General features: G+C 40.6%; 1 protein-coding gene across 5 annotated transcripts in view; it reads left to right on the top strand.

Moving 5' to 3' along the window:
* The first annotated feature begins 294 nt into the window (after positions 1 to 294).
* Positions 295 to 26,253, top strand: part of PAN3 (poly(A) specific ribonuclease subunit PAN3) — a 134,510-nt gene continuing 108,551 nt past the window's right edge. For all 5 annotated transcript variants that reach the window (XM_039255721.1, XM_039255715.1, XM_039255706.1 and 2 more), the window contains exons 1-4: positions 295 to 869; positions 20,499 to 20,620; positions 21,983 to 22,049; positions 24,224 to 24,294. In XM_039255721.1, coding sequence (XP_039111652.1) covers positions 440 to 869; positions 20,499 to 20,620; positions 21,983 to 22,049; positions 24,224 to 24,294 — 690 coding nt within the window. In that variant the 5' untranslated portion in view covers positions 295 to 439. The remainder of the gene's footprint in view (positions 870 to 20,498; positions 20,621 to 21,982; positions 22,050 to 24,223; positions 24,295 to 26,253) is intronic.

The following is a 26,253-nucleotide window of genomic DNA, read 5'->3' as shown; positions in this document are numbered from 1 at the left end:
AATGGAATAAACAACTCGGAGGAACCAGAGCGCGAGAGAGCGAGTGGAGGCAGAATTTAAAAATAAACTGGCCCCCTCCACCCTCCCAGCCCGCCCGCCGCCGCCGCTCCCCGTTCCCTAGCCCGCTCCCTCGAAGGCCCCGTCTGGGCCCGCGCGCCCACCCCGTCGTCCCGCGCGGCCCCTTTAAGAAAAGAGAACGAGAGTGAGTGAGAGAGAATCCCAACTCTCCCCCTCCCCTCCCCTCCTTCCTACCCCCTCCTCCCTCCCCTCTCCCCTCCCCCCCTCTCCCCGGGCGGCTCCGGCTCCCGCAGCGGGACAGACCCACCCGCCCAGGCTTTTATCCGGCACCGGCAGCGTCTTCCTTCCCTCCCCGGTCTATGGTGGCGGCGGCGGCGGCGGCTCCTCGGGCGGCAGCGGAAGACGAGGCTGCGGCGTTGCCATGAACAGTGGCGGCGGCCTCCCGCCCCCCTCGGCCGCCGCCTCCCCTTCCTCCTCCTCGCTGGCGGCGGCAGCGGCGGTGGTGGCCCCGCCGGGGGTCGGGGGTGTCCCCGGCGGGGCGGCGGCGGGAGTCAAGCTGAAGTACTGCCGCTACTACGCCAAGGACAAGACTTGCTTCTACGGGGAGGAGTGTCAGTTCCTGCATGAGGACCCGGCCGCGGGAGCTGCCCCGGGCCTCGGCCTCCATAGCAACAGCGTCCCCCTGGCGCTGGCGGGCGCGCCGGTGGCCGCCTTTCCGCCCGGAGCCGTCCCGGGCGGGGGAGCCGGGCCGCCCCCGGGGCCCAAGAAGCCGGACCTGGGGGCCCCCGGGGCAGGAGCCGCCGCCGGCGGAGGAGGCGGCAGCGGGGTGCTCGACGGGCCGCGGCTGGCAAGTGAGTGTGGTCCGGGCTGGGAGGGCGGCCCGGGCCTGGGCGCGGCGGCGGAGGGCAGGCCTGGGGCCGAGGGGGCCCGGATGCGGCCTCGCAACGAGCTTTGCCCGCGGGTCCCCCCCACCCCCTTCACCTCCCTAGGCGGTCTGCGAGGCCTAGGCCGGGCCTGAGCCCTCCGTGCTTCTTCCTGCTTCCCCTCCCCGCAGCCGCCGGCGCGCTGGGGACTGAGGGGAGGCTGGGTTCCCCGGAACGTGGGTGGGTTGACCGGGGTGCTGTGAGTGGGGGCTGGGAGGAAGGGGGATGGGCTGTGGCGTGCGGTGTGTGAGAAAGGGGGTGTCGTTTCCGGGAGGTGTGGAAAGGGGCTGGGTTTGCAGGCACATGTGTTTTGCGTGCCCGTGTGGAGTGGTGTCTGCCGAGTGTTGAGGTTCCCCAGTGGGTGTGTGTGTGGGGAGGGGGCGGGAGGTGATGGGCGGGCTTAAGGCTTCCCGGAGTAGGTTGAAGGAACGGAAAAAGTTTGTGTAATTGGGATAAAGATTTTTCGGGCAGGAAATGCTTTCTAAGGATTAGGAGTGAAGGGACAGCAACTTTTACACTGTGCGCCTGTTTAGTCGAGGGTTTAGAGTAGGAATTTCACAAGAGTTGCATTTCAACACAGCTCTCCTGAAGCCAAGATTCAGTTTGCTGGGTGATAGTAGGGATCCTGTCTTCTACAACTTTGTATCCAGCCAGCTCTTAGCAGGGAGGCTTGCAAACGTGTCCCGTGCAGCGTTCATGTGCGTGCAGCCGAGCACTTGGCTTCGTACGTTAGGGCTGTTGGTAGTTTTCCCTTTTTTCATTTGTCGTTATCTGTTGCCTTGCAACCTTTTAGTTAGTGGAGTTACATGTATGAATGCAATCTATTCTGCAGAATGTTGCTGTTAGGCAAGTGAGGAGAGCAGGTGTCAAGAGTTTTCTTTTTGTGTCTGAATATATTGACTTTTTAAACCAAAGTAGGGGGAGGGGAGCCCTACCTTCTTGGGAATTCTAAACAGTTTTTAGATCTGAAAATAATTTGGTAGGCAATTTAACTTGGACCTCAGTACATTTTCGTCTTTTTTATTTGTTTTTAAACCGGAAGTGAATTTGGCAAGATGTTTCAACAGCTATTTGCTCTGTGAGGATGATTACGTTCCCAGAGATTTGCCTTTTTAGAGTAAGGATTGCTGTGATGGACTTGGCTTTAATACTCATGTATTTATCCAAATCGATATGCTCAGATTAATTTGTAACTTAAAAGGGCTTTTGTAAAAATTGGTTACTTTGTTGGTGGAAGTTTATCACTTTGGAGTAGCAACTTTTGCTTTTTCAAGGTGAACTTTTCGCTGGTTGTGTGAGTTGTGGCTCAGAGTAATTTGATCAGTCTTTGAATAGTAGGGGGAAACTGAATGGTAGCTTTGTTACCCACAGAAAGGCGTTTTCAAAAATGCTGGTATTCTATTAAATATGTTATCTTTCTGGGATTTTCTAATACGTAGAAGTAGTAGATTTGGGACATGAAAGATAGGACAGGATATTGTAAACACGTGAAGATGGGAGGTGGTGGAAAGATACTGACAGTGGGTCAAAGGTGAGGATCATTCCAGACCTCAAAAAAGGAAAGTAATTGTCTGGGGTATAGGGTCTTGAGAGAACAGGTAGCTACTGCTAAGAAGGCTTTCCAGAATTTAGCACTTAGTCCTGTAATAGTTGTTTGATTCAACAGCTGAGTTCTGTATTTAGGTTCTGTGGGGCTTGCTTTCCCTTGCCCGGGTGAAGCCGGAGGCTTCTCTTTTCTGCTGTAGGCTTCTTGGTAACTCGGAGTAGTCCTGGGTTATGACTCCTTTTGGGAGAGAGCAGATTGCTTCAGATCAGTGAGTGGCAAGTAAGGTTGCTCAGGGATCAGGAAAGAGGGCTGTGTTGGTGATTTAATAGCTGCTTTGAATTTTCACCCTTAAATGTTTAGTCTGCTTCCTACCTTTTACTATATTCTTTGACATATTTTTGGAAACAGGCTTGGCTTGTTCCGTGCATCAGGCAGTTAAACTAGACAGCATATTCTAAGAGGTACTGTTATCAGGAGAAGTTTAAATTTTCTTGCGGACTTGGACATCTAGCATCACAATTTTATTTTGCTTTTATTTTGTTCCTTTTCTTTAAATGTCAGACTGTACGGTGTTTCTCTTAGCTGAAAGGTCATAAACTCATCTGCCCTGATAAGGTAGATCTGCCTGCAGAAATGTTTTGTTAGGGGTTCATGGAATCTTCTGTGTGTGTGTGTGTGTGTGTGTGTGAAAAGTTCTTATTGAGGTATACATACCCAGGGAAAAGTGTACAATTCAAAAGTTTTGGGAAGTTTTAGAAGGTGAACACATAGTTTATAATTAGAACTCAGATCAAGAAATAGTACATACCCCCCCCCCCCCAAAGCCCTGCTTTTTGCCCCCTCCCAGATGTTTTGCCTCAGGTCCCAAATGTCACTTCCGGTTTCTCACACTACATTCTGACACTGTAGCTTCATTTTTCACTTTTTTGTACTTTTTTGAACTTTATAGGAATGGGCTTTCAGATAGCATGCACTCTTTTGTTGGCTTCTTTCTTCCAGTGCATTTGTGCCATCCATTCAGGTGATGTAGAAACAGCTTCTGTAGTCTCATTCCTGTACTGTGTTACATTGTATGAATCCACCACGTTTTATCTTCTCCTTTTACTCTTGGGGGGCAGTAGAAGGTTTCCAATTTTTGTTTGTTAAGAATACCGTTCTGTCTGAACGTGTTCTGAACATTGTTGTGGTTTTTGGTGAACAAGCCTGTGCAGGTCTGTTGGGTCACCGAGGATTGGAACTGGTGTGTTACAATAAGGTATGCATGTGCTCTGCTTTAGTAAATGATTTCTGCAGTGCCTGTACCGTATTAACATTCCCTGTAGTCGTGCAGGAGACCCCTAGTTGCTCTACCTTCTCACTGGCATTTAGTATTAGCTGTCTTATAATTTTACCTATTTTAGTGGCTACAATTTACAGTATAGCTTTGTGTTTTTAATCTGCATGTGTGTCGATTATAGTTGATAAGTTTAAAAAAGTCAAAAGATGTATTGTAGGTTTCTGGTTTTCTTTGAAGGGCAGCTCTCTTTTGTTGTCTTTTTTAAATATTTATTTTTGAGAGAGAGTATGTGCGTTCAGGGGAGGGGCAGAGAGAGAGAGAAGGGAGCAGAGGATGCTGTCCTGGTGCTGTCAGCAAAGGGCCCCATGTGGGGCTTGAACTCGTGACCCGGGAGGTCACCACCTGAGCCGAAGTCGGACACTTAACCCACCGGGCCACCCAAACGCCCCTGAAGGGTAGCCCTTAATTTGTATTGGAATTAAGTCCGTTGGGGCAAGACTTTTGACTTCTTGCCTGATTTTGAGGACTTTTATGTGTCTGGCTTCTTTAGGCTTTTGAGTTTTTGACCTATGATTTAGTACTTGACATTTGCAGAATTGCTTTGTCAGCATTTCAGATGTGTTAAAACTTTAGAGGTAAATGCAAGAGAAACATTTATCCTTATTTTGCAAGCATTGGAAAACTGAAGGACAAAGATTTTCTTCTTTTTTTTTTTTTTTTTAATGTTTTTATTTATTTCTAGGAGAGAGAGAGAGAGAGACAGCCTGAGCAGGGGAGGGTCAGAGAGAGAGGGAGTCACAGACTGAAACAGGCTCCAGGCTCCGAGCTGGCAGTCAGCACAGAGCCCGACGCGGGGCCCGAACCCACGAACCACGAGACCATGACCCAAGCGAAAGTCGGACGCTCAACTGACCAAGCCACCCAGGCGCCCCAAGATTTTCTTCTTAGTATCCTTCTTTGCACTGATGTTTCAGGCCCGAGAAGGAACCACAGTTTCATTTGTTGCTTACCTGTTATGTATACAGAGTATTATGTTTTCTTAGTCCAGCTCTCCTCACCAGCCAGGGTGGTAGTACACATGTTCCGGTGGTCAGGATTGTTTGGGAAATAACAGTTTTTTTTTTAAAGAAGTATTTAAGTTTTATATTTATTTCATATTTATTTTGTACTTGGAATCCTTTGTGGCCTGATTTGGGTCCAATTGAATTATTGATTCTTGACAGTTTGGTAATGTAATTCTAATTTTCAGCTAGATAGATAGACTTTTAATCTTCAAAGTGCTCAGTTTTTAGCGGCGAAACTCTATGCCAATATTTGTTTTACGTACATTGTTTGAAATCCAGTAGATTTGTTTATTTCACAAAAACAGACATTTTTCAGTCCGATTTAGTTAGTAGTGAAGGCTTTGGTGTAAGGCACATCTGTGACGGAATCTTGGCTGTCTTACTTCAGAGTTGTGATAGGATGGTGTATAACACTCTCAGTGCAGTGCTGCACACACAGCCAGGTTTTCGTCATAGTTGCTGCTGTGATCCAGTATTATTAACAGTAAGTTGGTAAGTTGTTCATTAAGACCAGTGAAATACGTAAGGACTATTGAACTGTGGCTGTCCAAATGGAAGAGGACAGTGAATAAATGAAGGTTCATTTACTTTGGAGAATATAATGTGTGTGGCGGGGCGCCTGGGTGGCCCATTTGTTTGGGTGTCTGACTTGAGTTTGGCTCAGGTCATGGTCTCAGGGTTGTGGGATGGAGACCGCTGTTGGGCTCCACGCTGGCCTCGGAGCCTGCTTAAGATGCTCTATTTCTTCCTCTTCTCCTCAGTTTCTCTTTCTCATAAAAAAAAATGTGTGTGTGGCAACTTGTGTTTAAAAAAGTTACACTGTTTATCCCACAGACCTGTGTCATCAGTTAACAGGGAAGTAAGTACTGGGAATTTGTTACTAGGATAGCTGCTATAGGTTTAAACATTTTCGTTGCTTAGTACACAAAGTGGCTAACAAATACTTTTTTTAAAAGTTTATTTATTTATGGGGGGGGAGAGGGAGAGAGGGAGAGTAGTATAGGGGGAGATAGAGAATCCCAATCAGACTGCACATTTTTAGCCCAGAGCCCAGTGCAGGGCTTGAACTCCCCAGCAGTGGTGTGATCGTGACCTGAGCTGATAGCAAGAGTTGGACGCTTAACCTAAAACTGAGCCACCCAGGTGCCCCAACAAAGACTTTGTAATACTGTTCATTTTGCTCACTTAGTATTGTGCTTGAAAGGGGAAGCTTTGATCTAGGTGGTAGGAATACAACATTGAATAAAACAAAATTCTGCCCTAATGGAGTTTATATTCTAGTAGGGAATAGAAACATATGTATAAAATAATATATATATATTTTTTATTTATTTCTAGGAGAGAGAGAGAGACAGCATGAGCAGGGGAGGGTCAGAGAGAGAGGGAGTCACAGACTCCAAAACAGGCTCCAGGCTCTGAGCTGGCAGTCAGCACAGAGCCCGACGCGGGGCTCGAACCCGCGAACCGTGAGGTCATGACCTAAGCGAAAGTCGGATGCTTAACCGACTAAGCCACCCAGGCGCCCCTAATATATATATTTTTAACATTTATTTATTTTTGAGGGACAGAGCATGAGCAGGGGAAGGGCAGAGAGAGAGAGAATCTGAAGCAGGCTCCAGGCTCTGAGCTGTCAGTACAGAGCTGGGTGTGGGGTATGAACCCACGAACTGAACCGTGAGATCATGACTTGAGCTGAAGTCGGAGGCTTGACTGATGGAGCCGCCCAGGTGCCCCTGTATAAGATAATATTAAGCCCTGATAAATTTATGAGGAATATTCAAAGAGGACTGTGTTAATACAGGTTGAGGTAAGATTCAGTTAATGAGTAAAACACTTCTTTCCACAAAAGTGCATTTCAGATAACCCTGTAAGAAGATCAGTGGTTGCCAGAATAAAACAAAATGTCTTCATATTTTTGCCCTTTTATAGAATTTTTCATTTTTTAAATTAGTGTTCTATTTTGAGGTAATGTAGAGTCACATGTAGTTGTAAGAAATATTATGCAGAGAGCTGGTTTCATCACTCATTTTCCTCCAGTGGTAACATTTCATACCTGAAGGGTAGCATCACAGCCAGTATTGATGGATCCACTCCACTGATCGGATTCCTGTCTCTAATCTTATTTGCACTGGTGTGTGCTCACGCACGTAGGTCTGTGGAACTTACCACGGGTATGCTTGTGTGCCTGACAGCACAGTGAAGACAGAGCGGCTTTGTCACCCTTAAGTTGCCTTTCTGTAACCCTCCCCGCCCTCCCCAAACCTGGCACCTGCTAATTTGCTCTCCATTTCTGTAATTTTGTCCTTTCAAGAATGTTTATAAATGGAATCATATAGCATGAAATCTTTTGGGATTGTTTCCCTCCCCCCTCCCCACCCCAGCACAATTCCCTCAACATTCAGCCAAGTTGTAAGTATCAAGAGTTCATTTGTTTTCATTGCTGAATTTTTCTCTTTTTTAACTTGTAAAATTTTTATTTATCTATATTATGGAGCACCTCATTTTGGGGGGGGGTGGTTGCTTTTCTGTAGATGTATCTGCTTTGTGTACCAAAGCTCTGAGCATTTACAGCAACTCAGAAGTGATATCAAAGATTTGTGCTGGGATTTTGAGGCATTTATTGACAGACTTGAATATTTTTTATTTGTGTAGTTTAGGGTTTTCACTTATTTTTAAGTTATGAAAGTCTAAAACATTTTTGGTAGAAACTCCCGTTGGAACAGCCGCGTGTGAAGTGGAGTGGACCAGTCTCCTCTGCTTTCTGCCTGGGACTTGTGCTCCTGAAGGCCCTGGCTCCGCACACATTCACACCGAGACTTAGGGCTGCAGTATACGAATTTTGAGAGAAAACAATTCACACTCTCACTCACTCATACACACATGCACACACACACACGCTTAAAGTTTGTAGTAGTATCTCTCACATTTTTTCCCACATATTAACTTAGTTTATATCCTGTTTATAAAGTAGTTTAGTCTGAGAGTATATAAATGGAATATGGTAAAGTGTTTGTTTTACTTACTGTTATCATATAGTTGTTAGCAAGCCAATACGTACAAATATTTGTGCCTTCTACCAGTATATGGAAATTACTACAGGCCTGGGGCTCAGAGATTTTGATTTTAGTGCTGTCTTACAGAATCACTTTGTGATCTTAAGCCAGTCATTTAGTCCATGTGGAAATACATTTCTTTATCTGTAAAACGGGAGAATGGGGTATGGAGTATATGATGTCCAAAATTCTTTTTTAGTTCTAAAATGCTCCTGTGTTTTCTAAATGTTCATGTTCTAGAAAACAAATTACTTCATGTTTGATCTTTAGATCCTCCTCCCGTCCCAACAAACTCTTAAAAACAATGACTGCTCAGCAGTTGAACTTCCAGTACAGGGAAGGGCATGTTGATCTCACTAATCTTGGCGGAGTTAATTGGCATGTAGATAACAATCCTCTTCCATAAAAAAGCTCTCCCCTCTTTTGAGGCCTGTTTTTTCTTTAAAAAATAAAGATATTTTTCCTGTTTTTTCTTTTCTTTCTTCCTCCCCTCCCCTCCTTCCCTAAGCTGAGCGTGGGGCTTGAACTCCACGACCCGGAGATCAAGAGTCTCATGCTCCACTGGCTGAGCCAGCCAGGCGCCCTATTCCTAGTTTTCTAAAGGATTTTTTCTAAAGTAAAACTTCTAAAGGAACTTTTAAACTACATTTTTATCATAAAATCATGGCTTAAAAAATAGGAACCAACATCTTGTTTTTGGAACTAAAAATTAATACATGCACAGGTTAAAAATTTAGATTACATAAAATAGTACACAGCGAAAAATAGTCTCCCTCCTTCCTCAGTTCCTTGATCCCTTTCCAAAAGATAGTCACTCTTTCCAGTCTGTTATGTATCTATTCAGAAATATTCTTTGCCCATACATTCATATGTTTATACTTCCCTGTCTAGCACAAGCTACACGTATACTGGTGTGCACGCACGTGGAAGTATGTCGCACCTCGAACGTTCTCATTGAATTGCATATCTTGTGATTTGTTCACATCCACACATAGAAGTCTACCTTGCCCCTTTTAAAGGCTGCGTAACATTCCACTGTTTGTTGTATTCTTTTTAATGGATGTTTAGATTGTTTGTAGCCTTTTATTATTACAAAGGATGCTACTAAGCTGTTAACATCTTAATTTATTATGTACATTTGTACATAGATTTATACAAAATATGATACATACATACATTAAGTATACAGACTCTTCAGTAATTTGGTTCAAACTTGGTACATTCAGAAAAATTATGTAGACAACTATCATAATGATCTCACTTACATGTGAAACCAAAAAAAACAAAAACAAAAACAAAAAACCAAGCCCTGAACTCCTAGGTATAGAGAATTGATTAGTAGTTGCCAGAGGTGGTGGGGGGTAAGTGAAATGGTTGAAGGTGGTCAGAAGGTACAAACGTACAGATTAAAGATCAATAAATCTTGAGTATGTAATATAGATCAAGGTGGCTATAGTTAACAATACTGTATTGTATATTTGGAAGTCACTAAAGAGAGTAGATCTTGAGTTCTCAGCATAAAAAAATGGTAACTGTGTAGTGATTACTGTTAAATAAACCTAATGTGGTAAATCATTTTGCAGTAAATCATTATGTCCTACACGTAAAAGTAATAGTTCATGTCAAGTACAGCTCAATAAAAAAGCTGTATTTTATACATCATTAGCTGAAATACGATATTTGAAATAGCCATCCATATCAAACCTGCCCCAGCAAGACTTTTCTCAGTGGCTCACTTATTTAGAGATGGTTTTGTAATCACATGTTTTGCAACTTAATAAGGCAGTATTGTTAATAGTCACTGAGAGATTTCATTTGTGTGTTTAATAAAAGACTGGTGTTATTGTTTAATAGTCTTTCACTCTTTATCTGCATTTTTGATATAGTTACCTTAGGCTGCTTTCATATTTATAATTAGGTAGAGCGCGACAGAGCTGGAAAAACCGGAAAGGACCGTATATATCATTAGGTTCAACTTTCTTATTTTGCTCAACTGTTCCAAACTTATTCTGTCTTTTAACATTGCTGTTCCTGAATCTCACCGTATACTTGATTGAAAGGATGAGAGTGGAGGTGAAAGAAAACCAAAACGGAATGGGGCCTTTTCAGTTCCTTTAAAATAGTAACTTCCATGGTTCCTAGACTTCACAGCAGTGTCAGGGATCTCTGAGGAGTGTTGACAAAGATGGGAATTCTCTCTCTCCTTCCAGGCCTTGGAAAAATGATCCAGGCATGTTTAAGGTAAAAATCTTAGCAAAGTCATCGGATATATATTGTGAAAAGGTGTAATGTAAACAAGTAATATTTTTGAAAAACTTAGATTTTGGCAGACTTTCAACTTAGTATGATTAGTTTTAAAAGTGGAGAGTCATTCATTTAATTACTTGATTAACAGATATTTACTGAGCACTAACTATGTCAGCTACTGTCTTAGATTCTTGAGGTACATTAGTAGCCAAATAAATGAGTCCGTCCCTTGTGGAGCTTACGTTTTAATGGTGGATGGCGGTGTTAGTAACACTATCCCCGGTTTTGTAGTAGGTTCAAACAAGCAAACAAATCTGCTCCTAAGTTCTCCAGAAACTGTGGGTTGGGATGATCTTACACTGATATTTTGCACAAGGAGTAAGCTGGTTTTAGAAACACCTTTCCAGTTTATTCTACTGAGAAGATGAGTGGAAGACTTCTGAAACCATCTATTTATTGGCAAGTTTTGATATTGTAGAAAAAGCAATTATCTTGGCACAGATCCTAAACTAGAACGGTCTCGTTGGAAGACATTTCTCAGTAAGTAATCAAAGGGCCAATACTAAGTACTCGGTAGGTTCACCTGAGAGCCCTGATTTAGTTGTTGAGCATCCGTTTTGTGGCCTGTGTATCTTGGAAGGCCTTTGGTATTGTAGAGCTCTTCAGAGTCCAGTATTTTCCAGTCTTGCTGCACTGCAGTTCCTCTCTGATTCAGGAAACTAGGTAATAATGTCGATCTTCAGTGTTTAGTTCAAAACAGTGCATGGGGTAGACGCCAGTGTGGAACACTAGGGCTCCAGCTGAGTATTTGTTAGGCCACTTGTATCTAAAATTGCTCTTTTAGGATTTCTTTTTTTTTTTTTCTCTTGCCATAGGCTTTACTGTGGCTGTTTTGGTGCAAGGGTATGACAGCTTCCTTAAAGTCCAGTTTGCCAGATAGATCTTGCAGTTTTTAAAACAGTGTCACCTTGGGGCGCCTGGGTGGCTTAGTCGGTTAAGCGTCCGACTTTCGCTTAGGTCATGATCTTGCGGTTTGTGGGTTCGAGCCCCGCGTCGGGCTCTGTGCTGACTGCCAGCTCAGAGCCTGGAGCCTGTTTCAGTCTGTGACTCCCCCTCTCTCTGACCCTCCCCTGCTCACGCTCTCTCTCTCTCTCTCTCTCCTAGAAATAAATAAAACATTAAAAAATTAAAAGAAAATAAAACAGTGTCACCTTGCCTCTGGAGGTCTGCTGTTGTATGCAGCTGACTGATAGTATATGTGTACTCGGGGCGCTGACTACAGAGTTTAATTATCGAACATTTATGGAACACATTTACACTCTACCAGTAATTGAGGAATACAAAGATGCATGGTGCTGGCCTTTTACGAATGCATAGTCTAGTAGAGGATTTTGAAATGTATACCTTTTGGCATAGTATGGTACACTATCGGTAAAACATGTATAATAAACTCTGTTCAGGGGTATTTTGGAAGGTCTCATAAAGGTAATATTTGAACCATTTCTTGAAAGATGTATGATGCATACATACCTGGTAGAGAAGAAAGGCATCCTAGGCAGATGAGGACAAGGGGACAGGTTTTGAGAGAGAGCATTGTGCATGCTTTTGTCCTGTAGTCAGCCAATGGGGAGGACGGGCTAAATTATGGCGAGTGGTACCAGGTGATGAACTGTGTGGCCACATTGTGAAGGCCCTCGTGGGCTGTGCCAAGTGCAAGGATAAGAGAAATGCTAAGGACTTGTGTGAGGCAAGTGGAAATGAAATACAGGGGGCGCATTTGAGAGATTTGATAAAGCAACCGCTTCAAGGGATGGATGAGAGAGAGAAAGGAATTAAGGATAACTGCGTTTTTTAGCTTAAAAGTACTTGTCACACATGTCGTTGGAGGCATTTAATACTAGGTAGCTGTAAATGTGAGTCTGTGTTTGTAGGGATGACTGAGAGGAATGTCTTACAGTGAGCCTTTGGAGTGAGATGGTTCTGGTTTCAGACTTCATCTCTGGCGCTGCCACCGAAAGAAGTAGTGCTGGTGTACATCTTAAAGGACTGTTACGTTTAAGGCACATGGAGCTGGTATTGTTTTCTGTCTGTCTTTCTGTCTGTCTGTACCTATCTATCTGTCATATCTATCGACCAGAACCAGAAATGAGTGTTTCAAAGCAAAAGGATAATGGTTCAAGAGGGGCAGCTTGGTCTGGGTAGATGGCCGAAAAGGGAATTACTTAACCAGCATTCTTAGCTCTTTATGGAATTACTTCAAATGGATTGTGTTTAATATTGTTTTCTACTTCTGTTGAGAATGAATATAAAAAATGTTTCTAGACATGTTTTACCTGTATTGAAGATGTATGATGATTAGTGCTCCACATATAAAAATCTTTATAAATAAATTTCTCTGAAGAGCTTAGTACTAGAAATGTTTCTGGTCTAAAAAATTGTATTTGTTATTTTGTGAGGTTTTTTTAAACTTACTTTTTTTTTTTTGATCTTGGCTACTTAGAAACTTCTAAGCTTAATGTTCAGGTGAGATACTTTTACCTTAGCTTATGTTTATTGGCCTAATAATCCCCCCATTTAATCTTTTATTTTTATTAAATGGCTTTATTTATGGGGGAGGGGTGGTTAAATAACATTTATTGTCTGGAGCCTAGAAGTCTGAGACGAAGATGTTGGCTGGGTTGCTTTCTTCTAATGGTTGTGAGAAATAATCTGTTCCGTGCCTCTCACCAGGCTTCTGGTGGTTTGCCTGCAATCTTTAGCATCCCTTGGCTCTTAGAATCATCATCTTGATCTCTGCTTTCATTTTCACAAGACATTCTTCCTATGTGTGTGTCTGTGTCCAGGTTTCCCCTTTTATAAAGTCATAAGTCATATTGGATTAGGACTCCCCTGGACAGTGACCTCTTCTTTATTAAGCCATATTTAAAAAAAATGTTTATTATTATTTTTTAAAGTTTATTTACGAAGAGAGAGAAAGGGAGACCAGAGAGAGAGCCATCAGGGGAGGGGCAGAGAGAGGGGGAGACAGAGGATTAGAAGTAGGATCTATGCTGACAGCAGAGAGCTAGACGGTGGAGCTCAAACTACCGAACCGTGAGATCATGACCTTGAACCCAAGTCTGACCTCATGCTTAACTGACTGAACCCCCCAGTTACCCCTAAAAGTGTTCACTAATTTTTTTGACACAGAGAAAGAGAGGGTGAGAGAGAGCGAGAGCATACAAATAGGGGAGAGGCAAAAAGGGAGACTGAGGATCTGAAGTAGGGTTCTGCGCTGACAGTCGTGAGCCCAACGTGGGTCTCGAACTCACGCACCATGAGACCATGTACCTGAGCTGAAGTCAGATGCTCAGCCGACTGGGCCACCCAGGTGCCCCAAACAGTGACCTCCTATTAACTAATTATATCTTCAGTGATTCTATACTGAAATTAAGATGATATTCTGAGATACTGAGGTTAGAATCTGTTCCTCTTGTTGAGTGGGTAAAAATGAGGTAGTGTACATAGCATTATATCGGACTTCGGGCTGGTGCTCTATGCTGAGGTCTTGCTTCTCTAGTTACCGTCCATGTTGGTTAATGGTACTTGAGAGTTGGGTGGAGAATCTGGTGTGGAATTGCCCTCTTTATGGCTCTGCACAGAAACTTTACCATGGGGACTGGAAATACAGTGGTTGTAGGCATTAATTACCGCTTTTCTCAGCTTTCCCTCGGACTTTTTCTTAGTTTGTGAGCTTTTGAGGGAAGTCCAGTCCTTCAAATAGACCAATATATCCTGACCAACCACTTGCTTTGGATTTGAGTCTTTTCTTTCTTTTTTTTTCCCCAAACTTTTTAAATGTTTATTTTTGAGAGAGAGAGACAGAGAGAGCAAACACAAGTGGGAGAGGGGCAGAGAGAGAGGGAGACCCAGAATCTGAAGCAGGCCCCAGGCCTCGAGCTGTCAGCACTGAACCTGATGTGGTGTTTGAACTCACGAGCTGCAAGATCATGACCTGAGCTGAAGTTGGATGCTTGATCTACTGAGCCACCCAGGCAACCTGAGGATTTGTCTTGTCTTTCAGACAGTTCCTATGGATTTTGTAACGTCTAAAATGTTCCAAGCTACCTTTTCGTTGTTTATATTAAAGTTAAAAAAAACTACATGAAATATTTCCTCTAATGAATTCTATACAAAGAACATGTTAGGTTTTCATCAGAAAAGGCAAAGTAACTTATAAATAAATTCATATATGGATAGAAATGATAACCACAAAAAGTAACCATTAGGCACGTAGTTACACCCAGGAATGCCTTCGTCCTGGATTATTCTCACAGCAGCCCTGTGAAGTAGATGTTATAGTTCTGTTACAGGAGAGGAAACTGGGACTTGGATTAAACACACTGTGAAGTGGGGGGGGGGGGGGGGGGGGGGGGGGGGCTGGCTGTCTCAGTTGGTAGAGCATGTAACTTTTTAATTTAAAATTTTCATTTATATTTTTTAATGTTCATTTATTTTTGAGAGACAGAGCGCAAGGCTGGGAGGGGCAGAGAGAGAGGGAGACACAGAATCGCAAGCAGGCTCCAGGCTCTGCAGTGTCCCACAGAGCCCAACGCAGGGCTCAAACCCATGAACTAGGAGATCATGACCTGAATTGAACTCTTGACACTTAACCAACTGAGCCCCCCAGGCGCCCTGGTAGAACATGTAACTCTTGATCTCAGGGTCTTGAGTTCAAGCCACACGTGGGCATGGAAGCTACTTAAAAACAAACTGTCAAAGGGCAATAGTTGGCAACTGGCTGAAGGCCATCTCACGGGCAGATGTGTTTGTGCAAAAGGTTGGTGGGCATGTCTGCTGAGTAGGTGGAGGAGCCCCTTTTCCTGGGCCTGTGTCCGCCATACCATCATCTAGGGCCTGTGAGTCTAAATGTCCTTACCGTTACAAGGCCTGTTGGAAGCTATAATCCCATTTGTATGGGGTGTTTATGAAGGTTGGATGTGAAACTCTTACTATAGTGCATCTTTTATCAACTTTTAAAAATACCTATTTTCATAAAGGGTTTAATTGTAGATGTTCATAAAAATATGCTAGATTAGGGAATACCAAAAAAAATATAAGTAGTCCCAGATCCCAGTTAACAGATAGTTAAGATGGGTAGATAGTATGGAAATATGTAAGGATTTCGACGCTTAACCCACTGAGTCGCCCAGGTGCCCCTGAAGAGGTATAAGTTTTAACAGCTTAGAGTAACTGGGCAATGCATTCTAGGGGCAGAAGAGGAAAAAACATGTATGATTATCCCTTGAGACAGGACGTTAGACACTTTGCTAGGGGGTTTCATGTGAGTCCCTACCACAGGCCTGCGAGCGAGATGCTATTGCCTTCTTTTCCAGATGAAGAAATGAAACTTAGAGGATTGTTTGCTCAAAGTCATAGAGCAAGTGACTAGTAAAGGTAGGATTAGAACTTAGTGGCTGTAATTCCAAGTGTGTTTTTTCCTTTTCATCATATATCTGGGTCTTGAAGAACATAGAGCTAGGGGTGTGTGTGTGTAGAAATTGATGGCACTTCATATTGTAAAGTGTAGACTTTCAAAATACAGTTGACTGTATCATTTTGATTGGAGGAGAGAGTTCAGTAATGTTATAACTATTGTAAAGATCTTTTTTGTAGTGGATGTGTATATATATGTGTGTATATATTTATTTTTATACACTATAATCTTTGGTCTTTTGGAAATCTCTGTGTATTCATTTTTTCCCCCTGATGGATACCCAGTTTTTAATTTTTCACTTAAAAAAATTTTTTTTTTTTTTTTAGACAGAGCATGAATGGGGAGGTAGCAGGAGGGGGAGGGAAAGAGACTCCCAAGCAGACCCCTCCACACTCACTGCAGAGCCCGACCCAGGGCTTGTTCCCACAACCCTGAGGTCTTGACCAGAGCCACATCAAGAGTTGGTCGCTCAACTGATTGAGCCACTCAGGCATCCCTGGATACCTGCTTGTTTTAAGTTCATTTATTGAATAATTCCTTTTTTTCTCCACTGATTTTTTAAAAAATAGCTTTTTTTGGAAATATAATTTACGTGCTGTATTCACCCACTGTAAGGTGTACAATCAGTATTTAGTAGCTTATATTATAGAGTTGTGCAACTGTTAAGATTCTTACAAGGTCCTATGTCATTGTTTTCCATAATTTTTCATGGATGTTTGCAGGGTAGATGGTATGATTTTCACTTTGGCATAATCTACATTTTTGAAGTATTTTGCCAGAGACTTTGTGGCTAGTAAGTGGCAAAACAGACACAAACTTAGCACCTTTGGGAAATAATAGATTGAGAACAAGATTGTTGAGGGCTTATTAAAGTTAGGCTGAGAAGTTGGATTTCATCACCTTGCGAGAGCTTTGCCAGCGTCTTGTCTGTGCTGCCTTCTTTGGCCCAGGAGAACCACTCCGTGTTGTTGGGGCTACTTTTTGTAGAGTGTGTTCCATGGAGCTCTAGGCCCTCACACTCCATGTGCCCTAGCCAGGTACGTTTGGGAAGTAGATCTCCTGTGTCAATGTCATACTTCACATTGTGGACACTGCATTGTGAAGAATGGGTTTACTTTTGTTTTTCTTGGCATCTTTCAAATTTACTTGACATCAGAATTCCCTTTGGGTATTCCCTTGATTTATTGTGATGATTTGGGAAAGTTAAACCCATTTCACCCAGAGGGGACAAGGCTGAAGATGAAAGAGAACATTTGTTTAGTTAAGCTGTGAGGATTTTTTTTTTAAGTGGGTTATTATCATACACATTTATATGCTAACTGTGGCTGGGTTACTGCTGACAGATTATGAGTTCAGATTCTTTAGGTACTGTGAGATCTTTGGTTCAAAGTTAGAATGTCTTAACATCAAGGCCTTGCAGTTTTAAAACTGCAGGGGAGAAGGGCACCTGGGTGGCTCAGTCGGTTAAGTGACCCACTCTTGATTTTGGCTCAGGTCATGATCTCTCTCACTGCACGGAGCATGCTTTGGATCTTCTGTCTCCCCCTTTCTGGCCATCTCCCACTCGTCCACGGTCTCTCTCTCTCTGTCTCAAAAATAAATAAACATTAAAAAGAAATAAAGCTTCAGCCTTGAATTTCATCTTTTGATTTATAATTCCCTTTCTTAAAAACTGGAAGGCAGTTTCATGAAATAAAGGGGTTGTCATTGCATCCCTGTTCTGTCACTTACTAGCTTTGTGACTTTGGACAAGCTCTCTCATCTCCTTGAATCAGTTTGCTTAGGTGCAAAATAAAAGTAATGTCAACCTGGCCGCGATTGTCATTGAATTGTCATTCATACTGCAGTTCATATCTACATGGTGATTGTTGAATTGATTATTATTCGGTACTGATATGTTATAATCATAGACATGATAGTAAAGCTTTCATAGAAACATAAGCTTTACTTCCAGTGTATTGTAAATTATTATACCATAGAGATCTGTGGACTGCGAAAATAAGGAATTGAAGGAGTACTTAATTATCTAGTTTTGGTAATTAAAGTCTCTAACATGTCTTATGCTTATGTAATGTAAACTTAAAAAGTACTCCATATGCTTTTTCTCCGTGTGCATCCCATGAAGCATGTAGGATAGGTGTTCTTAGTAACTTTAGAAAGTTAGTACCTTCGTGATGTACATAGTATAATGTATAACAGGTTAGTGATTTCCATAACTGCTCTTGAAGTATAAGATCCCATTCTCTTCCTTCCAAAACAGGAAAAATTGGGGTGCCTGGGTGGCTCAGTCAGTTAAGCTTCCGATTTCGGCTCAGGTCATTATCTCACAGTTCGTGGGTTTGAGCCCCGTGTTGGGCACTGTGCTGACAGCTCAGAGCCAGGAGTCTGCTTCAGATTCTGTATCGACCTCTCTCTGACCCTCCCCTGCTCACGCTTGCGCGCTTTCTCTCTCTGTCTGTCTCAGAATTAAATAGAACGTTAAAAAAATAAAACAAAACAAAACAGGAAAAGTTAAGTGTTAAGTATATGTATGGGATTCTTTTGTCTCAGCTTTATTGAGATACTGACACGTAACATAAGTTTAAGGTGTACACCTGGATGATGTGATACAAATATATATTGCAAAACAATTACCATGTAAGGTTGGTCAACACCTTCATCTCTTCACATAATTAACTTCTTTTTGTGTGATAATAACTTTTAAAATCTTTTTTAACAACTTTCAAGTACATAATACAGTTTTGTTAATTATAGTCACCATGGTGTACATTAGATCCCCAGAATTTACTCATGTTATAGCTGGAAATTTGACCAACATCTCCCTATTTCTCCCACTTCCCAGCCCCTGGCAGCCACTGTACTGCTCTGTTTCTTTGACTTTGGCCCTTTTATTTAAAATTTATCTCTCTCTTTAGAGGAGAGAGAGCATGCACAGGAAAGGGGCACAGAGAGCGGGGGGGGGGGGGGGCGGAAGGAGAGAGAGGGAATCCCAACCAAGCTCTATGCTGTGTCAGCATTGAGTGCTATGCGGGGCTTGATTTTATGAACCATGAGATCATGACCTGAGCCGAAAGCAAAAGTCAGACAGTTAACTGAGCCACAGAGGTGCCTCAAGTTTGGCTGTTTTACATTCCACATATAAGTGAGAACATACTGTGTTTGTCTTTCTCTGACTTATTTCACTTAGCATGATGCCCTCGGGGTTCATCCATGATGTCACAAATGGCAGAGTTTCCTTTTCTATGGCTGAGTAATATTTCATTGTGTATGTATGTGTGTATATATGTACACATCATATTTTATGCATATGTATACATGTATATGTGTGTATACATACACATAATACATACATGCATATATACATGTGTATGTATGTATACAGATATATACGTATATATATATATATATTACATTTTTGTTAGCCATTCATTTGCCGGCAGATACCTAGGTTGTTTCCATGTCTTCGCTATTAGGAATAATGCTGCAGTGAACATGGTGCTGCAGGTATTTCTTCGGCATAGTGATTCCATTTCCTTTGGAACTATACAGTAGTTCTGCCTTATCTGCAGGGGATACCGTTCAAGACCCCCCTGTGGTTGTTTGAAACTGCATATAGAACCTGATATATATTATGTTTTTCCCTAGGAATACATTTTTATTTTAGTAGTGGACATTTTGAGAAATAAATCTTAAAAATAGAGAAGAAAAATTATCTCAGGTTGCTTTCTGAGTGTTAGTCTGTTAGGGCTGCCATAATAAAATACTTCAGATTGGATGTCTTAACAAACAACAGATATTTATTTCTCACAGTTCTGAGACTGAGAAGTCCAAGATCATAGCACTGGCAGATTTTGTGTGGTGGTTGGTTAGGACCCACTTCCTGCTCCATAAATGGGCGCCTTCCTGTTGTGTCCTAACGTGATGGGAGGGACTAGAGATCTTTACCGATTTCTTACAAAAAGAACATTAATCTCATTCCTGAGGCCTCCACTCCCATGACCTACACATCTCCTAAAGGCCCTGCCTCCTAATACCATTGTCTTTGGGGGTTAGGTTTTCAGCATGTGAATTTTGCAGGTGTACACACATTCGGATCATAGCACCTTACATCCAACTATCAGCACTTTTTCAGTTTTCTTCTTACTTGGGGGGTGGGGGGGTGGGAGTGGTTTCTGTGGTTCTCAGAGGCTGTGCCCAGAAGAGGACAATCCTACTTGGAGCTTAGCTGATTTGTAAAGGATATGACTTTGTACTTAATGAGCAGGTTGGAAAATAACATTCCAAGTAATTACCAGGAGGTAGCATCTAAAACATATTGTCCATTACTTCGTTGGTATGTGATGGATTGCCCTACTACTTACAGTCGTTTTGTATTAACCTAAAGTCAGCAGCTTGTCTGTGTTCCTGACCTCTATCCCATTGCTGTGTCTGCAGAATTGTTTTTACTGACTTATGTATTAATGAGAGACTGCTGGTCTGTTGCGTAAGATGTGTTAAGAGAAACACTCCTGAGAAACTTACATCTGTTTCTCCTATGAAGATTCAATTGCAGTGCCTTATATTCTGTTGTTTTCTTGAAAGGTTAAAGAAAGAAAACTTGATGAGAAAATGAAATGCAAATGTGGTTTGTTTCTTCATGTTATGTTTGGTGGTGCTTATATACTAATATAAAATAAGTTACTGTCTCTGGAGAAAAATCAGTAAACTTGAGCATTGTTTAACAGATTTTTAGAGCTGAGCCAACTTTATTTGGTCCTGCCTTCTGTTATGAACAGATAAATAAAAATAAGTGTGACAGAGATTTGAGACTTTAAAATATATCAGAGACACAGAAACTGCATCAGTATTTTGTACTTGCAAATAATTAAAATACTTGAATTTTCTTTATCTTTCAGTTCCTGGAATAGATGGAGGTGCTTTAACTGATACAAGTCTCACAGATTCCTATTTCAGCACCAGCTTTATAGGAGTCAATGGATTTGGAAGCCCGGTGGAAACAAAGTATCCCTTGATGCAGGTATCCTTAGTCTGAATTTACATGGCACTAAACAGTGACGTTTATTCCAGCGTCAGGGGATTTATTCTTAAACCTGTTGAGTACGAGGTAAGGTTTTAGGAGCTGATGGGGTAGGTGGGATACGGCTGGAATCTGGGTGAGCTTTCAAGGGTAGGATGGGCTGGGAGAACAGTGGAGCGTGTAGAGGACGGGCGGCAAGAGCCTCGTTTTCACTCTTGTCTGTGTGTTGTGGGTCTGGAGGCAAGGCCTTCCTGGATGGAGAGACTAGAGGGTATGGAGTATGAGAAAGCAAGGAACATGTTTAGAGAACAGAGAATATCCTAATTTTATAGAATCTGTAAGGTGTATGAAGGGTAATACACACTGGGAGAGGATATTAGAAAGCACTTGTTGACTTTTATATCCTCTCAGACGGATATTGGAAGGAGATTTAATAGTTACGTGTGTTGCCCAAGCTAATGATATGGAAGTGCAGTTCAAAATAAGTGTGCAACTTTGGTTTTAAATACCTGGCTAGTCGCTCTGGAAAATGGTGCAGTGTCCTCAAAAAATGAACACTAAAACTCCCCTATGACCTAGCAATAGCACTGCTAGCAATTTATCCAAGGGACACAGGAGTGCTGATGCATAGGGGCACATGGACCCCAATGTTCATAGCAGCACTCTCAACAATAGCAAAACATGGAAAGAGCCAAAATGTCCATCAACTGACCAATGGATCAAGAAGATGTGGTTTATATACAATGGAATACTCCATGGCAATGAGAAAGAATGAAATCTGGCCATCTGTAGCAACATGGATGGAACTCGAGGGTATTATGCTTAGCAAAATAAATCAGGTGGAGAAAGACAGATACCATATATTTTCACTCATATGTGGATCCTGAGAAACTTAACAGAGGACCATGGGGGAGGGGGAGGGAAAAAAAGTTGGGGAGAGGAAGGGAGGCAAACCATGAGAGTTTCTTGAATACTGAGAACAAACTGAGGGCTGATGGAGGTGGGGGAGAGGGGAAGGGGGGTGATGGGCATGGAGGAGGGCACTTGTGGGGATGAGCACTGGGTGTTATATGGAAACCAACTTGACAATAAACTATGAAAGAAAAAATAATAAAAAAATAAATAAAACATTAAAAAACCCCAAAATAACTGGCTAGTGAGCAAAATTTTCATTTGCTATGTTACAGAGAGCATTTGGAAATTTTTGCATGAATTATTATAATCCATGTAGCAACATTTATAGTCAGATTAGAGTGTCAGTAATGTAAGAAGTGGATTGGAGGTGAAGAAGCAAAGAGAGTTAGTCCAATTGGTTTACTGCTCTCCATTAGTGACATAATGTGTATCTCTTTTGTTTTTCAGAGAATGACTAATAGTAGCAGTTCCCCAAGCCTTCTTAATGACAGTGCCAAGCCATATGCAGGCCACGGTAAGACTTGGTCCTTTTTTCTCTTGTATATTTATACACATACATGTATACATACATGCATGCCTATGTATATATTTCTGACTCTAAAACCGTGTGTTGATTGTAGAAATCTTGAAGTCTTGAAAATTATGAATATATATAAAGGAAGAGGGTAAGAATGATCTAGAGAGGTAACTATTATTTGGATTCCATAGAATTCCAAATAATGGTTATGTCTGAGTGTGAAAATACATGTACATATATATACATACATGATATTTAATACTTGGCTAAATATATTCATGATAATACTTAAGATTGTATTAGATTTACTTAAAAATTATGAGTTTCTTTTTTGTTTTTTAATTTTTAAAAATATTTTTATTTATTTTTGCGCGCGCACGAGAAAGACAGAGAATGAGCGGGGGAGGGGCAGAGGGAGAGAGAGAGAGACAGAATCCGAAGCAGGCTCCAGGCTCTGAGCTGTCATCACAGAGCCCAACGCAGGGCTCAAACTCACGAGCTGTGGGATCATGACCTGAGCTGAAGTCACACTCCAAACTGACTGAGCCACCCAGGTGCCCCTAAAGTTATGAGTGTTTCTTGATCATAATAAATTGAATTCTATTGCTTATTTTCATAATGTACCAAAATTTTTTAAAAAGGTATTCTAATATTGGACTGTGTGTATGAATCTGTGTTTATATTTTATTTTTTGGAAACATTGTTAGACATGCAATGACTGTTTCCAAGATCATGGTCATTTTTAAGACTTTTGATATGGAATTTCCAAGTATCTTTCTGTATTCTATTTTATTCTAGTTTATTTTTTTTTTCTGTATTCTATTTTAGAAACAAATGTTCAAGAATAGTTTCTTAAAAATATGTAACAATTAAGTGTCAATACACTGAATCAATTAAATGTTGACAGTTCTCATTAATGATGAGAATAGGAATTTGCATGTTGATTATATCCTGAGATAGACATTTTGTGCTGTGTGTCTGTGTCACTATTTAGATATTTCAACCTTTTTTTCTGTAGAAAAAAATCAGTATTTTAATATTTAATAAAATTTTTAGAAACTAATTTGTGGCATAATAATATTTTTAGCATTCCCATAGAGTTTATATGCTGACTTTTAAGTATTATCAAAAGTAGAATAAAGGATGAATAATATTACCTATTTTTAGGTGCCTTGAATGTATACATTACATAAATATATTTTATTAGGTTTTTCACTGCATATATTAAATTGTTACTTCTAATGAGAGACTAGACTGAAAATGCAGGCAGATGTAGCTGGAGCAGTTAAACAGCAGTCTGTACTGCATTATGAAGAGGCTTAAGGCCCTTCTAAATGAGAACATTTCCTATAGTCTTTAGAATTTCATAGATAATTTATTGAGAAACATAATATTAAGTAGAGCTCAAAATTGAAGATAAAGTATTTCCATGTGTATCATGTATACCTTTTGAGAAACTCTTCTGACCTATTAAGTGAAAAACAATTTAGAGATACACTTTTGTCTGTAACTTCTGGACATAGAGTAATAGAACTTTGAAACTATAGAATCTTTGAGTTTCCTGTTTGTGTTTTGAAACATTTAATATTTACATATTTAAAAACCTAGTTTACTTGTATTTTTAGTAAGAGTATAAAATATCTGGTGATAAGCTGAAAAAGATGGAATATTCTATAGATGGTTTTAAGGTCTTGCCTAAGTGTTGAAATCCAAATCCAGTTACTAAGAATATGGCTTTCTATCCTCCCCCCCACCCCCGCCCCTTGTGATTTTTCTCATGATTTGGTTTCAAGTACACAAAGTTCATTTACTACTGGTAGACTTCTTTCATAAACAACATTTTTAATGTCAGGAGTCATCTCTTCTTTTTTTCTTTTTGATTTTTCTTTTGGTTTTAAGCAAACAGGTGTACCCTAATCCATATAGCTTTTGATTAAAGTATTAGCTAATACTTTAATTGGCTAAGTATTGGCTGAGAGAAGTATTCTCTAATTTGTGTTTCATTTACTTAGAAAATGTTTGAACATCCACTGTATGTGAGGCATTGAGTTTAACTATTATTGTGGTATATGATTTTTATTACTGTTAAAAGCATTGTCAAGTTAAACATTTATTAGATTTGTGGGTTGCTTGAGTTGTCTGTGTGGAAACTTATGTAACTTACCTTCCAGATCCTCTAACTTCACCTGCTTCATCCTTGTTTAATGACTTTGGTGCCCTCAACATCTCTCAGAGAAGAAAGGTAGGTGAAGTTGAAACTTCTGTGAGACTAAATGGAATATAGAAGTGATATTGGGGTCATCACCTGTGTAATGGTCAATATTCTCTTAAGTTGGGGAGGGGCTTTTAATGGACTGATGTTTTTCTTGCTTTTGCTTGCCCCCCCCTTTTTTTGGTATATATTTCATATATGTAGAATTTTATTTACCTCTGTGCATGAAATAGAGATTTTATGTGAAGGAATGAAATCCTTCTCATTTTCCTTCATTTTCTTTACCTTAATGTATTCTGTTTTTAAGAAAACATCTAATTTAATGTTGTGGTTGCTGTTAATGTGACCCATTATAGGCACATTAATCAAGTTTTAACTTTATTTCCTCACTGCTTTTCAAATTTCAAAGATTTCTCCCCTAATTTAAACTCCTCATTATGAGGCAAACTTAAAAATCTTCATAATTTTTCATAATTGGTTCAACTGTTTAAAAACAGTTTAGAATCTCTTATATTAGAAATTTAACTTTATTTAACTTGGAATTGAGACTGATAGGTCAGGTATAGAGTTTGAAGAACTTTATAGGGACTAGTTCTATGACAAGTGGAAATGAGACTTTATTACCGTTTGATGCCTTTGAGTGTTATGGAGAATCATTATGTTAATAGTAATGATAATCTAGAGAAGGTGATACTTTTGGTGGGGATCAGTGTAGCAGCTAAGAAGTTCAGGAGGTTGTAAATCTTGGTGGAAATGACTACAGTGTTGTAACTAATTCAGTTTCCTAGGTTATGGAAGAAAAGAAAGAATATTAATTTTGGGAAACTGATAAAAGTTTCAGATAGTTTTCAGAAGTATCTGATCAGAGGGGGGTATAAAATGAAATTCAAGAAGACTAGATATGCTCAAGATAAGAAATATGGGGTCAAGTATAAATGACATTTAATACCTTAAGTACCTAGTATTATCTCCATATTGAAGCATAGATAAGAACAAGGAACTAATTAATTATGAAATACTTTTAATGATAAACTAAAATGTGAGTTTAAGTTTATAAAGTTCCTTAATGTGCTATCACCGAGAGCTCACTTAACTCTTGCTTTACATACTATTCTCATCAGTTTCTGAATTCATATAGTAGGAGTGGAATAGAATTGGACACAGGTTGACTAACTGACAGTATTGAGAACTGACAGTAGACAAAGCCTGTCAATATGGAAGGAAATTGTAAAATGCTGAAAAACAGGTAAAAGCTAGAAATCAAATTATCTGGAGCTTTTTAGTATAAGTAAAAATAAAAATCCCTTCAGTAGTCTTAGGAATCCCCTTAATGGCTTTTTCACATCTTTAATAATTAGTTAACTGTGATAAGTAGCATTTCTGATGTATGAGTAGAAAGTAAAACTAGAATGGCAAATAAACACTTAAAAGTATTCTTAATATGAGGGTTTAGTACCTTAAAGTTGAAATATATGACTTAGAGCTACTGAGACTCGTTTTTGAGAAAATAGTAAAAATCCCTGGAGATCAGAAAAAGGAGGATATAGTGTCCCTTCTTTTAAAATTCGTTTTAGTAAAGCAAAGTAGTACAAGGAAATGTTATTACGAGTTTGACCTCAGTATTTGGAATGGGAGCAGTTTAATATGGTGAAATGGGCACTGTGCTGCAATTTTTGAGGTCCTGCATCTCCAGCTTTGTGACCTTCGGCCAGCTTCCTAGGCTGTAATGTTTACATCCATGAAGTGACCAACATGCCCTGAATAATTACTGTGGTGTCTTTCATCTTTAAATCTCACTGTCCCTCTACACTGAAAGGACCTACAGTTAGTCTCTACTTAGAAATTCACGGTTCACATAGTAGATCTTTTAAGGACCATCTTTTCTTGCCATTTACATTTAAAATAATATGTAGCGATATAAGAGATTTTTTCCCCAGTAATGGACTGTATAGTTAGGAATCTGTGTTGGTACAGGTTGCATATGTCTTA

Source organism: Hyaena hyaena, unplaced genomic scaffold (assembly GCF_003009895.1).
Source record: "Hyaena hyaena isolate Hyena2069 unplaced genomic scaffold, ASM300989v1 scaffold_11, whole genome shotgun sequence".
Taxonomy (NCBI): Eukaryota; Metazoa; Chordata; class Mammalia; order Carnivora; family Hyaenidae; genus Hyaena; species Hyaena hyaena.
The sequence above is the reverse complement of the archived record's forward strand: the minus strand, read 5'-3'. Positions and strand labels throughout refer to the sequence as shown.